At 46.5% G+C, this 16234-nt stretch overlaps 1 protein-coding gene across 1 annotated transcript in view; it reads right to left on the bottom strand.

Annotated features, from left to right (window-relative positions):
- Nucleotides 1-16234, bottom strand: part of LOC119398658 (fatty acid synthase-like) — a 154653-nt gene that overhangs the window by 90085 nt on the left and 48334 nt on the right. The window contains exons 9-11 of the mRNA XM_049417381.1: nucleotides 13072-13301; nucleotides 10805-11008; nucleotides 1614-1871 (exon numbers count right to left, since the gene is read on the bottom strand). Coding sequence (XP_049273338.1) covers nucleotides 1614-1871; nucleotides 10805-11008; nucleotides 13072-13301 — 692 coding nt within the window. The remainder of the gene's footprint in view (nucleotides 1-1613; nucleotides 1872-10804; nucleotides 11009-13071; nucleotides 13302-16234) is intronic.

The raw sequence follows: 16234 nt of genomic DNA, 5'->3' as shown, positions 1-16234 counted from the left end.
CCAGCAGCTAGGAATGGCGGCCGAGAAGACAGTAGCCCCTATCCGATCCGAGATTTCAATCTGACTCTGGCAGAAATCGGCGCTGGATTCTTTCACAGGTAAGTGATCATTCCTTATCCTGCCGTACCTATCGCGTGCACGAAACGCATCGCGCTTGCCGGCCACGGGCTCGATCGTGTTGTATATTGCGCGCAAGAAGTGCACGGTGAAGGCCTGCTTGGGCGTCAGCTCGCCCGTGCTATGTGACCACTAGGAAATTGGCAGCCATTAACATTGGCAGCCTGGACGCTCAGCCATCGAGGGTTTGCCGCTGTGATGAGTCGTGCCAAATCCACCGAGGAACAAGTATAGAGGCATCGACAGGAGGAACGTGAGCGCGCACGGCGAACGCTGGACCGTGAGTCGACAGGCGTCTACAGCATAAAATCGAGTACACAGCTTCGGGGGCAACTAATCACCACATTAATGGCGCGGCCACAGGTAATCGTTTAAACTCTGCAAGTTCTTGGTGCCGCGCGGCGGAACCTTGCAATGGCGTCTGCAGCATCGGATGATCCTATTCCTTGTCACCTTCTTTCCTCGGTTTCACGCTTTCGCAACGACGACAAGAGCGACCAGCTCGTGTGCTCATCGTAGCTTTTCCTCTCCTGTGCGTTCGCGTGATAGTTCCTGGACCGTTTCGTTTCGTGGCCGTGGCTTTCGCTCAAAGCCTGGTTTTAAACAAATATAATCTGTCATGATATACAAAGATAATCTGTCATGATCAGCGTGAACGCGAACGTTACCAAAAGATACGTGCGGCGTATGCCTACAAATCACGACGTACAAAGTAATCCAAAGGGAAATAGAAGAGAAGTAGAATGTGTGAAATATCTACGGGTATGTCGAGTGATGTGAAGTGGCAATCATGGAGAAAACGTGAAACAAATGTTATTCAGGAAGAATCATTTGGGGAAATCAATGGTGACTTAAGGTGTATCGCAAGGCAGTTGGAGGTAATAATAAGGTGAATGAAAGAAGAATTAAGAATTAACCAAGCGATAGCCTGCGCTGCCTTTAACGTAAGGTAAAGTGACTGTCAGTTTGTTTTTTTATTGCCTTCACGCTATTTTAGCTGTGAAACATAATCACATAACGCACACGATGCCGTTTGCGTGATTCCTCTTTATTCACGGTGGAGACTCGTGATTAAAATGGCAATACTACTCCAAGAAATGCCTACAGCACTAGATTGGCGGTAGGGTCATAAGCTGTTTTCACAAATTTGCATTCATTCAATGAACTGTTACAAACATAGACTGCAACACACACATTCAATAACAATCGCAGGGATATGATATTTTCGTTTGGGTAAGCGGCTTGATAGTTTTTGATAAGCCCCGCTGACGCAGGCGAATGCTCACTTTCGAGAACATGAAGTTATTATTGCCCCGAAATGGCTAGAGCCTCTCATCAGATACGTCCCTAATTCACGCGGCTCGTATGACATAGGAGACAGACTCTGCAACAACCGGCAGTGCAATTTTGTAAGGTGGTCAGGCAAAGTAACAATCCCGAAATCGCTTATGCTCTAAATGTGACACTATATGCCAATGTACTCGAATCTTAATTACCTCATCCGGCATAGGAAAATCGTCCCACTGTGCAACATGCCAAGACTGAGAGTGGTCCCAGGCTACCAGGTGGCCAATGTTGGGCGTTCCGCGGGGTAGGGGCCAAGGGACAGGAGGGTACAGCACTGACAAGTCCATCTGGACTCCCAGAATATGAAGATTTCCGAGTGAGCCCAAGAAATGCTGGAGGTTGTCCGCATTGCGTTTCATGAGGCCCATGCAGGTGGCGGAAGGGCCCACAGCGCGCCGCAAGATGGCCTGCAACACGTGAAGTACGCGCAAGGCCAGGAACCTTAATGGGGCCCAGTAAACATTTTGAAGAACTGTTGTCAAACGCTTCCAAGAGGTAGTCGATTTCCGTTGATAATGCCATCCAGATAACCTTTCATTTTTAATTCCCGACCGAATCAATATGAAAAGGTACTAAATAAACGATCCGATATGGAAGACTGATCTTACCTTGTTTTTTATATGCACCTTTTTTATGGTGATTGTGTTCTCTAAAGCATTTACAAAGTACAGAAAGAAGAATTTAGCAGCAAGAAAGTACTCATTCAGCCAAACATCATCGCACTGCATGCAGAAGAGAATTCAAACTTTGGTGTAAAAAAGTACTGTCCTGGTTGGGTGCCGTTAAACCAAGCTTGTCAAGCGATAGTTCGTGAGCGTCATTGCTCGACTATGCTGCTATTCCCCCTTCTTCCTTCATGCCTGGTTCCGATGAAGCGGCTGCCAGGCAGGCTCTTTGGACGGCATTGTAACGACGTGGGATGCGTATCTAACAAATCACGTGATCAACACGGTCATGTGGCGGGGTCAAGTCGACGCGAACGCACGTATATAAGTGGTTATGTAAGGAATGAGCGAAGAGAAAAATGCCGATCCGTAGCTGTCTCTCCTTACCAGGATACTTCAACAGATCGGCACAGGAAGGCGGAGAGAAAGGTAGTGAGAAAGAGAAGTATATGATGATGAAGCACTAAAAAAACGCACACTTTTGAAGAACACAGGACAAGGCGCTTCCTGTGTTATTGACCTGTGTTCGCCTTGTCATGTGTTCTTAAAAAAAATTGGACCATCTCCCCGAAGGGAACCCTGATCGGATGCGAAGCAGCAGCGTTGCGCACGGGTGGCGTCACGTGTTGAACGGCCCTAACGCGGGTGCTGCGCTGAGCGCTGGATGATTCGTTTGAAGCAAAACTCGGTGTAGCTCAGTATAACAGAGAGCTGAGCTAGTTGCTAAGTATTCATTCTAAAAAGACAGGGCGTGCAAACACGGACACAAAAAAGAAAGCAGGACACCACAAACGCCGACTAACAACTGAAGAGACGCACAACGGCTGAGAAGAAAGAAGGCACGAAAACTTATCTGCGCATGTCCATGCAATAGGCGAAACTATCAATCCGGCACGCATGGCGGCCTACGTGGAAGATAACAGTTAAGGCATTTGATTTCATCTTTATGCAAGTTAATCGACGGTTGGCTCACGCATGCGCTACCACTATTCTTGATATGCCATGCTTCAATCATCAGGCGCGTTTCTTCATGTCTATGCCGGTAAAACACTGCGCATTCATCAAATTTTGGCGTGCACTTACAATCTCGACAATGTAATGATAGAAGGTGAGCCTCCTGTTAGCGATCTCTTATGTTCCAACAATCTCTGGTTGATGCATCGGCCCGTCTGTCCTACGTAGAAGCGGCCGCAGCTGAAAGAGACCTTATACACCACACTCGTATGGCAGTCAGTGAATTTGTTGGTGTGTTTGACGAAACAAATATCGGTCCGCTTCTTGTCTTTTACTCCCTCATTCTTCCTCTGCACAGCAAGTGAGATTTTACCAGGAATGCCTCAAGGTCCGTTGCTCGACTTCGCGTGACGATCGCCGCCAGAAGCAGAAGTACGCCGACTGGATGAGGGTAGCTAACCAGCATAAGGAATTCATATGGAGGGTAAAACTTCGAGAACTTCAACCATGTAAGAGGAAGATTATTTCTACTGTTTCACCGCAAAATAACTTGCTAGTCCTTGGAGGAGCTGCCTTAGATGATAGTCACTGCAAAACCCTAGCCTTAGGTCCTAAATACTGTTTTAAGCCGAACCTGAAACCAATAGACGTTTTAAGATTGCCGCGTACAATCACCAGACTTGTTCCTGAAGAAGCGCGTTCCCACGGCATTTCAGACTGCGTTGCTAGCATCAAGGGTTCTAATATGCATCTCAAGTGTTCTGATCCTATCCGGCCTTTGGTTAATTACTGTGTCGAGAAGAAACTGAGGCCAGTAATTTTATATAAGGAAGGGTATTTTGTAGTTATGATGGACAGTTTGTTCTCAGAAAAACAATTAACAGCCATAGAAAAGAATTTTAGGACGGTAAAACTTAAGCCATCGGTAATTAGGCAACGTGCTGTCGACCTTTTGTTAAGACATATTCTTGAGAGAATAGCTTGTAGTGTCAAGAAGGCTAAATCACTTACTTTTGAATTGTTTGTTTTCAGCCAAAACAAATAAGAACGAGATTCCGTTTCGAGCAATCGTTTCAGAGCAAGGCACCTGGCAAGTGGCTGTATAGTTATTTTCAGAGCTGCTTAACCTCTTTGAGTTTTTCAGACCCTTTTCGTATGCGTAATTCTCAGGCGCTAGTTCATTTCCTCTCAGAGGAGAACCCCGGCTCTTGTAAGGCCTTTAGTATGGATATTGAAGACCTGTATTATTCTTTGCCGCATGAGGACTTGTTAAAATGTGTCAATGAATATTAACGAACGAGAGCACCAGACGGTTTTTACCGAAAAATGTGGTGTTTCTACCGGGGCATTTCTAGAAATCCTTTCCATGTATTTAAAGTCGACGCTGGTAGGTTGGAGAGAAGGCGTTTATGTACAGAAATCAGGGATATGTATTGGTTCTAAAGTTGCTCCGGTTCTTATTGATTTATACCTTAGCAAGATTGACAATCTTTTGGAAGGCGCCTTAGGTAATTCAGTTATTAAGGTATTTCGTTATGTGGACCATTACTTGATTTTTTGTAGTGGTGAGGACTTTGAAAAGGTGGTAACTTCCATGATCTAAAAGTTTGAATTAAATGGAGGAGGGCTGAGCTTTACTAAACAGGTGCCTCAGAATAAGGGTATACAATTTCTACACATTTCCTTAACGTTCCAGAAGAACTACGTGTGCTGGCAATATTCTCCTAGATCTTCGAAACCGCTGTTAAATTTTTCGTCAAAGCACTCGAAAGTTGTAAAAAACGGCATCGCCATGTCTTGCCTTAAGTCAGCCCTCACCAAGTGTCGGTGTAGCGTTTAATGGTGTAAACGTTTGTTTGAAACGCAGACACGGGAGGCGAGCGGGCGTTGGAGCCGGCAGCTGCGGGCACTCCGGCGGGTGAGGGAGAGAGTGACGTACGCGCGCACCTGCGAGGGGAGCGTTCGAGGGGAGCGTGACGTCAACGCCCAGCTGCGGCGTGACCTACTTCGCACCGCTCCAACACCTGCGCTGAGGGAAGCGCGTTGCCTCGCGTTTGTGCGGACGGAGGGACAGCGTTGCACAGGCTAGTCAAAGAGCTGTTTCGCATTTAAAAGTCTCCGTTCTTTTTAGCGCTTCATCATCATGAACGTATACCAACACGCCCAACCTGCATTTATTTAAAGGATAAGTAACAGGAGGGAAGAAAAGCTGGGGGATCCTGCCGCTGCCCGAAGGAAAAGAAAAGAACAGGTGTGGTGGGCACTGACCGTCAGGTCAGAAGAGTCTGGGTTGCTCCTAAAGTCGCCTCGTGCGAGGCGGGCTTCTCGTCTTGATTTGCATTTTTCAACAATGCTGGCTGCCTGCTTCATCAGGCGATTCATGCCCTCGTGTGGTTAGGTATTATGCCGCCTGATATACCAAGGGCAAGCCCTCGGACATCTCGTCGAAGATTACAAGGTGTGGGCCGATGCCGTGGTGTGTGCGGACAAGAAGTTAGAGAAAAAATAATAGTGCGGAAAACATGATATAGTAAAGAAAAGGGGGTTGCATGTCCTGCTTTTGGTCGCCCTTAAAAGGGCTCTGCGCGATGGCGCTGAGCGAGATATATATTAAACGAAAACACCCACTAGGGCGCAAAAAGTATGCATCATTTCGGTACGTCTGCTTTTCGAGCTCTGACGCCGCGCGAACTCATGGTCAAGAACTTAGTGCCATATTGCGATTTTGGTTTAGGCAAGGGCGATGAGAGACTACAGAATACAAGGGCGACGAGAAGAGTGTATAACGAGAATTAGACATGATTCGACTACACTCCGCGAGAAGGGAGTCACCGCGTTGCACCACGGCTTTCGCAATTGGCAGCGGCTGCGACAGCTAATCACGGAGGCCATGCTTGAGTCAACCGCTGAGCCATTGTTCGTTTTCTAAACGCGCCGCACTAATGTTTTGCTGTGGTATTTTGCTGGAGTTGTTCTTGGATGAGATCGAAGGTGAGATTTAACATTGGAGGCGTTTTCTGGGTTTTGGGGGGAAGGACCAGTGCTCTCGCTTTACGATCAATTGCTCTCTCCTGAGCAATCTACGCAGCAGGTGGGGCGACTAGTCACAACACGCATTGAAAAATTTTAAAAATAAACCTTTATTTCTCTCTATCACTCGCTCGTAATCCTTGTGTCGTGGCGTTACTGCACAACGTATTTGGTTAAAATGAAGTTCTGTTGATTTTCGTCTCCAGCAGTCTATTTCATACTTGAATTACATCACGACTTATCATGCACTACATCCGGCATGCATGAGTGCATTATTTTGGGGGACTGAATCTCACACCATTTTCGAATACGAAAGCTTTATTTACAAAACGTCCTATATTTACCCTAGCACAATTCGATCATATTACTTCCCCTACATCGGTATACGTATTTATTAGGGTAGATATAAAACATGATCACAGAAAGTTATGCAGGAAATTTGCGCCTGCCAACATGTTTCTCTGAACTTGTGTGCTCCTATTTTTCCTCACCTGCCTAGAGCTCCATCTTCTTAATTGGTTGAGTAGAAGCCACTCCAAAGGTTAATAATTTAGATTTTGTGATGCGCTATTGATAAATTACACTGTTGAAAAGATTTATGTAGCCTCATCTGTATAGCGTGCGCATATTTTCATACGTGCTATACTTCTCGTTGTCGAAACAACCTCGCCCGCCAAATGTACCCGATTACTATTTCAAATACAGAGAAGAGGTTTATGTCCAACAGGCTTTCGTGCATGCCAGCGTCGGTGTCATGGACAAAGTAATCAAGATTAGTTATCCTACGATTGCCCGCGCTGCAGCGCAAACTACTTAATATTGCCCACTTTCCAGCTAATTTCGTCTCCTCTTGCACCACTTACACCAGAAATTGTTTGTTACACCTTCGCAATAAATGCGGTACCAAGTAGAACTATTTCTAAGAAACTAAGTCAACATGCACTCAGCTTGCGGACCACCCGGCTCGGTGGTCTAGTGGAGATGATCTTTGACTGCTCACCCGAAGGTCGCGGGATCGAATCCCGGTCGCAGCGGCCGCATTTGCGCAGGAGGCAGAGTGCTCGAGGCCCGTGTGCTTAGATTTAAGGTGCACGTTAAAGAACCCTAGGTGGTCGAAATTTCAGGATCTCTCCACTACGGCATGTCTCATAATCGTATCGTGATCGGGGTCCTTAAAAGCCCCACAACGTATTAGTAATATTGTTATTATACGTATTGCGGACCAAGGTAGTGCGTGGAGCACGTAATGTTCCGTCAACTGCCGGTGAGGGGAGTTATGAGGATTTTTCTTGACGGGAAGTGAGTCACTAGAATAACTAAGAATGCGAAATGTCAAATTTCTGTTGGACAAGAATGCTACTTCAACGACGTGGAGGTGCGCGAATGAGTACATAACACCATCTATCACAGGAAATTGCGCTACTGAGTCACGAGATCACGTACCTGAAAGCGTGAACTGTGGTTACATGAACCAAATAAATATAAACTATTGCTGGTCTGCTTGTACTAGGATTTCAAAGAAGGCTAGAAAAACACCCGTAGTACTTCCGAAGCGCCGTGATATGAGCGAACGCGCTCTCAGAGCGCCATAAAACGAGTGAAGGCTGTGGGGTTCCGCGTCCACTTCAATGAAATTTGGGCCGCTCGTCGACGTAACTCAAAAGAGCATTTATTAATAAAGCTTAAAAACTGCTAGGGCAACAAAATGACAATGCGTAAAAGAAAACATCTGACAACAGTTCCGCGCCAGTCCAGCTAACCCTGGCCCCGGCGGACCGCACGCCGCGCACACACGCGCACCTCTCGACAGTTCGCCGGCAACTCCCCCTTGGCCGCTCGCCGTGCCTGGTTATGAAGCCTGTCCTCATCCGCGCGCATGCGCAGTGGCCCTCGCTGCTGTGCCTTGTCACCGTCGGTGCGGACGAGGGTGATGGTTCTTATCCGCGATCCCCACAAGGTACAACTGTTATAGCTAGAAAACTTGTTCAGCAGGAGACAGTAGCCACACTTTCTTCCACACACCGATCTTCGTGGTACCACTATTCGTGTAAAGAACCAATCGAGGCAAAACCGCATGGCTAAAACAATATAGCGGCCTTGTTAGGAGCCTCATCAATGGGGTTTTGCCTCTCGCACAAGAAAAAATACGGGTGTGTTCCAATTGATGATTTCTGAATTGCCAGCTCGGCAAAGACATTATCGAAAATTCGAGTGCAGGATCGTCATTACACGAGTGAAGAAAGCAGGAGCGTGCCCCCTGCACCCTCTCCCCCCCCCATTCTAATGGTCCACGGGGACCACCCCACCTTAGCGGCATACATTAGCTGCCCCACTTACCAGCTGGATGTCATTCTATAAAATATTGCACATATTAAAGGAAGGGAGCCAGACACCCACCAAAACGATTTTAAAAAAGACTGTATTGATGTTTCAGCTCCTCCACGGGATCCTTGTTCACAATCCAAACATCGTAATCATCGCGGCCCGCCTCTTTTGTGTGACACATTGAATTGCCGTGGCATTCACGTACATGGATGATGGATTAGTTTCGTCCGCATTAACCCTTTAGTCTAGTCGTCTTGATATTTTGCACCAAAATGACCGATGATGACTATACTGGTCATAAAAAAGTTGGTCCTATATTGGACCAAAGACAATTATACTCGTCATAGTTGTGTTTCTCGACGATAGATGACCATGCTTGTCCATGTCATGCGGCATGTGTCACGGTTCTGAGTGTATTGTCATCTTTTGCTGTATTGCCATGCGGTGAAGCCATCTTTGAGCTATTTTTTACGCAATTGGTGAAGTAAAAAAACCTGATTGAGTTGAAATAATTGTAGAATTTCCGAATTAAAATAATTCAGAAGAAAAGCTTTAGAAATTGAGCAAAAGATATTCCGGTAAACTTGGTACATTTTTTTTCTTTCTTTCACGCTAGCAAAATTGTTCAGAGTGTGCGCTGTAGTTTGGATAGAGTGTACTAGAACAGGTGAGTGCTCGGAACGAGCTTCGAAAAGTGAAGCCCAAACAGGGTCAATGCGCTTGTGGCGCTGCGATCGGTAGTCTGCAATGTGTCGACGTTGAAGTGTTGCGCGCGGCTCCGCCGAAGTGGTGCAGGGGTAGAATGCCAGCTTCCCACTCAAAAGGGCCGGGTTCGAATTGCAGCTATAGGCGGTGGGTTTTTATTCTTAGTGTCACCTTTTACAGCTTTACTGATTTTCATTTGTTTCTTCAAACTAGCTTCAGTTGCTACGTGTTGCTTCAAAAAGTAACGTAAAACGTGAAGTAATATGGAGGAAATTTGACAGTGAGCGCAGTTAATTGCAGTGCCACCGCCCGGAATTCAACAAAATCTGAAAGTATGGCCTCCGAGACTTTTGCGAATACGATACTCCAAACGAGATTTCACATTTTACATTACTTTAAAGCAACAGGTAGCAACAGAAGCTAGTTTTAAGGAACAAAGAAAAACTAATACAGCTATAAAAGGTGACACTAGGAATAAAAACCCACCATCTAGAGCTGCGATTCCAACCCGGTCCTTTTGAGTGGGAAGCGGGCATTCTACCCCTGCACGAATTTGGCGGAGCCGCGAGCAGCTCCTAAACGACGACACATTGCAGACTACCGATCGCAGCGCCACAGGCGGATTGATCCTGTTTGGGCTTCACTTTCTGTACATTGGTGCTGCGGCCGCTCCGAGCACTGCCCTGTTCTAGTACACTGTAGTTTGGATAAGCAAAGACTCTAGATAAAACCATGGGAAATTAGTTTTCTCTCTGGCAGCCACACGAGCTTCGCTCATGTGATAATGCGTGACGTAATTGCGCAGTGCTCAGCAAAGGCATTCGACACAACGTCTAGTTTCTTGACGTGGTTCTTGTTCTGCTGAAGTCTTGAATATATTTCATGCTGACCAGATGGGCTTCTCTCATTGTCTAGACTTCATTATACAGTACACTTGTGGAACGAACCACGCGTTAACAAGCTTCCAATTTTGGACTAGAAAATTAGGAAATTATTTTCTTTGCCTCCCTTAATGATCAGCCTCTTCAACATCTTCCGATTACACAAACCCCAACTCTCCTCCAGGCAAGTAAGGAACCTACGCCTATATTTGCAGGGTAGCTTGATAGCCATGCATGGCTCAACCAGATAAGGCACCGGCACAGACAATCGCGAAGAGCTTGCGCATGCTACCAGCAGCACATCATGCAGTCGCTTGTGATAGCAGCAGCAAATGCGCGGTCGCCAAATCTCGTCGCGTTTCACAAGGAAATAGCGAAGAGGAGGATGAGACACACGTTTGAGGATAACATTTTTCTTAGGGGAGTTTCTGTGTGCGAAACGTATTGGTTAGCATCAAAAAGAAGAGAGGCAAGACGCGTCTCTCTTTTTCTACCGCCGTTCTTTCTTTCTTTCTTTCTTTCTTTCTTTCTTTCTTTCTTTCTTTCTTTCTTTCTTTCTTTCTTTCTTTCTTTCTTTCTTTCTTTCTTTCTTTCTTTCTTTCTTTCTTTCTTTCCGTTTACTTTCGAATTTGGCGCCACTACAATATGTATGGTATACACTTTTATCTGTAGCGCTGGGCCGTCAACCTAATTAATTTTATACCCAATGAGCAACAGATGCTCGTTGAGCACACCATCGGACCATGGCGACAGCAGGAATCATTCCGACATGTTCCTCACCTGCAGCAGGCAGTGCGGTCCTATCTCCAGTAAGATGGCGTCCTCCGGTACGTGCTTGATTGCCTCGCAAAAGAGCACCGGGTTTAGGAAGTTGTTCGCGTGGTACTCAGCAGAACAGAGCTGCACTGCAGGTTCATCCCAACGGCTCTCTGGCATTGATGTGCTAATCCAGCGCTTGGTGCGTGCCTTTGGTTCGGGTATAATCTGTGCGATTGAGAAAAAGAAATCGTCGACGATGGTGCGGAGGAATGGCATTGCGTTCCAAACTGCTAGAATTGTTATTTTTGCCAGAGTGATATTGAAGCAGCCCCTTAATATAAAGAAAGAACGCAAACAGAAGCAATAGTTATTTCTTGCTATACACACCTAAATATATTCATTGAGAAACAAATACAATTAACCAACGTCTTCTAGAGCCGAAGCAAATCTAGCCAGGATATATGGGCCCAAATAACGTGCCAGTGCAAAACTATAAAAATCTCCACGACTCTATAATTGCCTGTACTTTCTATTGCAGTAGTGCAGACAGGGAGAATGTTGAACGAAAATCCGTGGGAGAAACTTAAAAAAATCTTATTAGCCACCCAATAAATAGCAGTTTCTTATTATTTGCGTGCACATAAGTGAAAAAAATTGCAGATGATCGATAAGCACATTTTTATCAGGTGAGAACACGAAAGGATTCCTTTTGGCTTTGTCGTTAGAGACTAGTGCTGCACAGTGGTGTTGCCGAGTAGTGTTGTGAAAAATTCCACCATCTCCCGCTAAAGGGGACCATGAGGCGATGCGAAGCCGGAGCACTTGCGCGATCGCGTTCCGTTGGCGTTCGTTGGGCATGCTACCGACCTCGCGTCGTGAAACGCGAAGAGTCTAGATGGTGGGCTACGCGCGTCGTATCTTCCATCTAGCCTGGCCGTTAATCCTCACAGGGCGAGCGGGGGACGCGGTCGACAGGCGGGCGAGAGGGGGGCAGCGTAGGAGAGGAGAGAGAGAAGGGGAGGGGACGCGCATGCGCTCGAGCTCATCGCGGCGTTGCGCAGGAGAGAATTTAGGCATGTCTAGCCCGCGTTTCAGAGGAAGAGTGGAAAGGGGAGGGGAGAGGGAATGTGGAGAGGGGGATGGGGATGGGAGAGGGAATGTGGAGAGGGGAAGGGGAGAGGGGTATGGGAGAGCGGGAGTGGAGAGGGAAAGTAGAGAGGGGAAGGGAAGAGGGGTAGAGGACATGGGGAATGGTGAGGGGGGTGGAGAGGAGGTGTGTGGAGAGGGTATGCGCATGCGCAGTAAGGGTGGTCACGCCGCACACCACCACCACCGGATTGAGCTCCGCCTTAAGATACTTCGCATCTAAAAATGAGGCAATGCGAGAGACCGAAGTTCGTTGAGTCTAAATAGTTTACTCTTGCTTTGTGTGATGTGCCCGAATTTCGGAGGCTATTCGAGCAACACTAAGAATGTGTTTCTGCACATACCGCAGCTTTCCAAGTGTTCCATTGACGAGTCCATCGAGCAAGTCATGTTTCCGCGCAGTCATGTATGGATGTCCAATGCACAAATTTATTTGCCGAGCAAGCTATCTCTGAATTTTCCATCCATTCTCGCATTCTTGTATGACTTGGGTGTACTCGTCAAGGGAGCATTTTCTCGGCGAGTCTTCTGCCGATGTCGACGCTAGGTATATAAGGTCGCCATGGCAATCACCGCTTGCAGTTGGGCATGCTGGCGGGGCACTGTCTCTATAGAAGTTGAAGTGCATCTGGTAAGACAGACAATGGCGCGCTTCATTCGAGTCGGGAGTTCCCCTCCTAATGTGGGGATGCCTAGTTCCTAATCCGCGGTAGCAACTTGCTGCGAAAATTGGAGAGGGGCAGCTCTTTTTTCCGGACAGTTGCACAGGAGTACAAACGCTGACCTTGCTCTCTCGGGTAGTACGCTACACCTTGCAGCCCATTTTAGGGGGTTACTCTTATCCACAACCCCCCAGAGGTATAATGGCCGCACACAAGACACCCTCGTCGGAACGGAGTATTAGTGCCGGCAACTCTCACTTCCTGTCGGTGACGTCACGTGCTTTCCGAACACTGGCTCACCCGGTGCGCACGCATTTTCGCTAACGTAGCCAACCAACGCTGTCTCGTTATTAATAGCCTGTTTCTGATGTCTCTATACTTTACTGCGTCGGTACTCTTCTTGAGAGAAGCGAGCAACATAATTAGTTGGAAATGTATCCATTCGTTTAGCATGCTATTTTGATTCTAGCGTCAGATTACCTTTTCAAGAACTTCTCGAAAGGCAGGACCGACGCTGTGGATGTGCTTGGTGTGGAAAGCCACTCCGATGCTGTTCACCTTGCGGGCGAATATGTTCTCGGCTTGCAGATGCTCAACCATTTTCTCCACCGCTTCGGCTGTGCCAGAGACTGTCACAGAATCTTCCGCGTTGTGGCACGCAGGGTACACGCCAGGGGGACAGCGTTGTTTCGCGTCCTCCCAAGTGAGACCTGAAGAAATAGCAGCCGTCCAAAATTACTTACAACAAATATGTAAACTCAACTTTCTGATGTAATAAACCGACTCAAATGCTGTTGTCAAGGCAAAGTGGAAGTTTTGTGCGTCCAATGCTCCAACAAAATATTTGTGGTGCGTACTCAGAAACAAAGAAAAAGCAAAGAGAAGGGATGATGAGACTCTGGCATCCTATCCTGTCTTCCACTTGCTTCGCGCCACAAATTTTTCTCTAAGATATGCATGAACTCGCCCAACGTTTTACTCTAGCGCCCTAGACAGGCCCAGATACCTTCACTAGATAGCTATAGATTTTATAAGCGTGAACGAATATTTCTTATAAGCGTGAATGAATATTTATATTTTTATGAATTTAAATGAATATCGTGAACTGCACACTGTAGAACATCAATGCTGTGTCATTTTTATCTTAGTTAGCCGGAAGTTTTCTTAGAGATCCAGGTCATGTGACATGGTGCAAACCATCCTTGCTATACTATGCATAGATAGGACATGTCTTCTTTCTCTTTCTATCTTTTTCTATCTCTGACTCTCTATCTCTATTTCTTTCTCTCTTTCTCTCTCTTTTTACTCCTCTCTCTCTCTGTTACTCTTTATTTCTGGCTTTCTATCTTTCTTTCTCTTCCTCTGGTTCTCGCGCCCACAGCCATGCAATCGCATGCTTCCTATAAATGCTTGTTCAGCTACCACATCTGGATAGCCGAGTGGTTACGACTGCGTGCTTACGACGTTCCCCTTTTAACAGTGGTTATCCGAGTTCGAATCCCGCGTCAAAATTTTGTTGCGTTTTATTGAATTCTCCTCCTCCTCTCCTTTCCTTCCTCCTTTTCACTTCGCCAAGCAGAGTTTTCGCTTAGCCCGCGCCTTCCACCTCCTTCCAAAGTCCTTGCCTCAGCACTCCCCGTTTTACTAGACCCCGGGCTCAAACCTCCTTCCCCACCGCTGTCCATCCCCTGTCTTTGCTCAGCTCTTTCCCTCTAATGCCTTCGCTTTCCCGCGCACCTGCTGTTCACGGTAGTGGGGCTTGCCCAATTCTTTTGGTGCATGCACGCCCAAATTTCGGCATACACTACACGGACTTACTTCAAGCCTGAAACAGCTGTGAAATTTTCTGTGTAAACTATTTTATCACGGGGTCATGACGTCGACGAAGGCAGCAATCGGCGTATACAAGATGAAACTCTTTATTTGGCCCAACTTGTGGTCGAGAAACGTTAAGCGAAACGACTCGCAATGCACACTGTGCAGTGATAGCGGCGAACAGAGTCGGCCGTCGATAATGTGATCTGTGGCTAGGCGTGCCGGAATTTATACGTGTGGCATTGAACCTTCGAGTGTTATCGTTGGTAGCTGCGCTAGTTCGAGAACAAACTCAAGTGTTCGCGTTGGCGCGCTCAAGCCTAGCAGACGATTGTAAAATAATCTGGAAGCTTCCCAGACATTCGCGCGCGGTTAGCGAAATCCAGTGGCTATGTGTTCAACGAACCGGTTTCATAGAGAAAGAAAGAAGTGCACGTGGCAGTATGACAAGTTCTTCCATGTGTCATCAATCTGCAACACCCCCCCGCCACCCCCGTCCCGCTTTGGAGTCTGCGGAATAGGGTGACTTTATCTTAACATTTTTGTACAGCGCTTTTCGGGCAGCGAAATGTATTTATATAGATATGACGTTGTATATTTTATTAGTTGTATTATTTCTTGTTCTACTTGTTTGAGTATGTGCCCTGAAACATGTAGTGACTACTTTAATGTGTGCATTGTAACTGTCGACAAAAAATTTACTCTAACATCCCTATACAATACCTCCTCTGCTATATAGAGTACTTGAATTAAAAAGTTCACAGGCTTGAGATGGTACCAGCTCGCATACTATCAATTAGAGTTCACAGGCAGAGGCCTTCTCCCTGCAGAGGCCATAAAATTGGCTGCATCGCCTCATTTATCTCATTTTTTCGCGTTCTCAGGTTTACCAAATTTCTTCTAGCGGCAAGGGCAATTTTTCTTGTTATAATGGTGTAGTTTACTGTTAATAGAAATAAAAAAAACCTTATTCTATTTAATTATCATTTTTTCACTGTGCTATGCACATCACTTTGTAAGTCCAATGCCACAAGAAAGTGCAAACATTCAAGAACAAAGCACAACAAATCGCTAGTATGAGATTTTCTTTAGTGTGCATTTATTGAGAGAAAAGCATTGAGGTTGGCTAAATGAACCTCGTCTCAAGCCTGCTGCTCTCCGTCGCGGAAAATGAAGAACGTAAAAAAATGAAGAGAAAGGATGTGATAACAATCACTTTGTATAGCGAAATATGTTATATGCCATAAGCGATATACACACCAGATCTGCGTACACAACTGAGTGCGTCAAAATTCGCAAGCGTAAGTTCTAGAGCCTTCGACGTGCGATATATTTCTGTCGGAAACGTTAATAGCCCTTCTAAAGCTCTCAGAACACTTAGCCTGCTGTTCCGTGTCCCTAGGATATCCTTTGAGTTGGATCTGTTGTCCGTATTGTCACGTGGTCGTGACGTCAACGAAGGCAGTAGTCAGCACGTCACAGATGAAACCTTTTATTTGGCCGAACTTGTGGCCGGGAAACTCAAAAGCAATACACTGATAGCGGCGAACAAAGCGTCGACCGTCGATCAACTGCCAAGCGGTCAAGCGCGTCGGCTTTTATACAGGCGCTATCGAAATTTCCAGCGATATCGCTGGTGGCGGCGTTATCTCTAGACAAAGCTGGAACATAGGCGTGCGGCGCGCAATCATAACAAAACGATTTACTACAATCGGGAAGCTTCTCGAACACTGCCTCGCGGACAGCGTCGAGCGTTGATTACCGTCCTTGCTGGTCAAACCCGAATACATCAAAATAAAACAAGAAGTGGGCGTGGCATTGCCCCCCT

Source organism: Rhipicephalus sanguineus, chromosome 7 (assembly GCF_013339695.2).
Source record: "Rhipicephalus sanguineus isolate Rsan-2018 chromosome 7, BIME_Rsan_1.4, whole genome shotgun sequence".
NCBI classification, from domain to species: domain Eukaryota; kingdom Metazoa; phylum Arthropoda; class Arachnida; order Ixodida; family Ixodidae; genus Rhipicephalus; species Rhipicephalus sanguineus.
The sequence above is the reverse complement of the archived record's forward strand: the minus strand, read 5'-3'. Positions and strand labels throughout refer to the sequence as shown.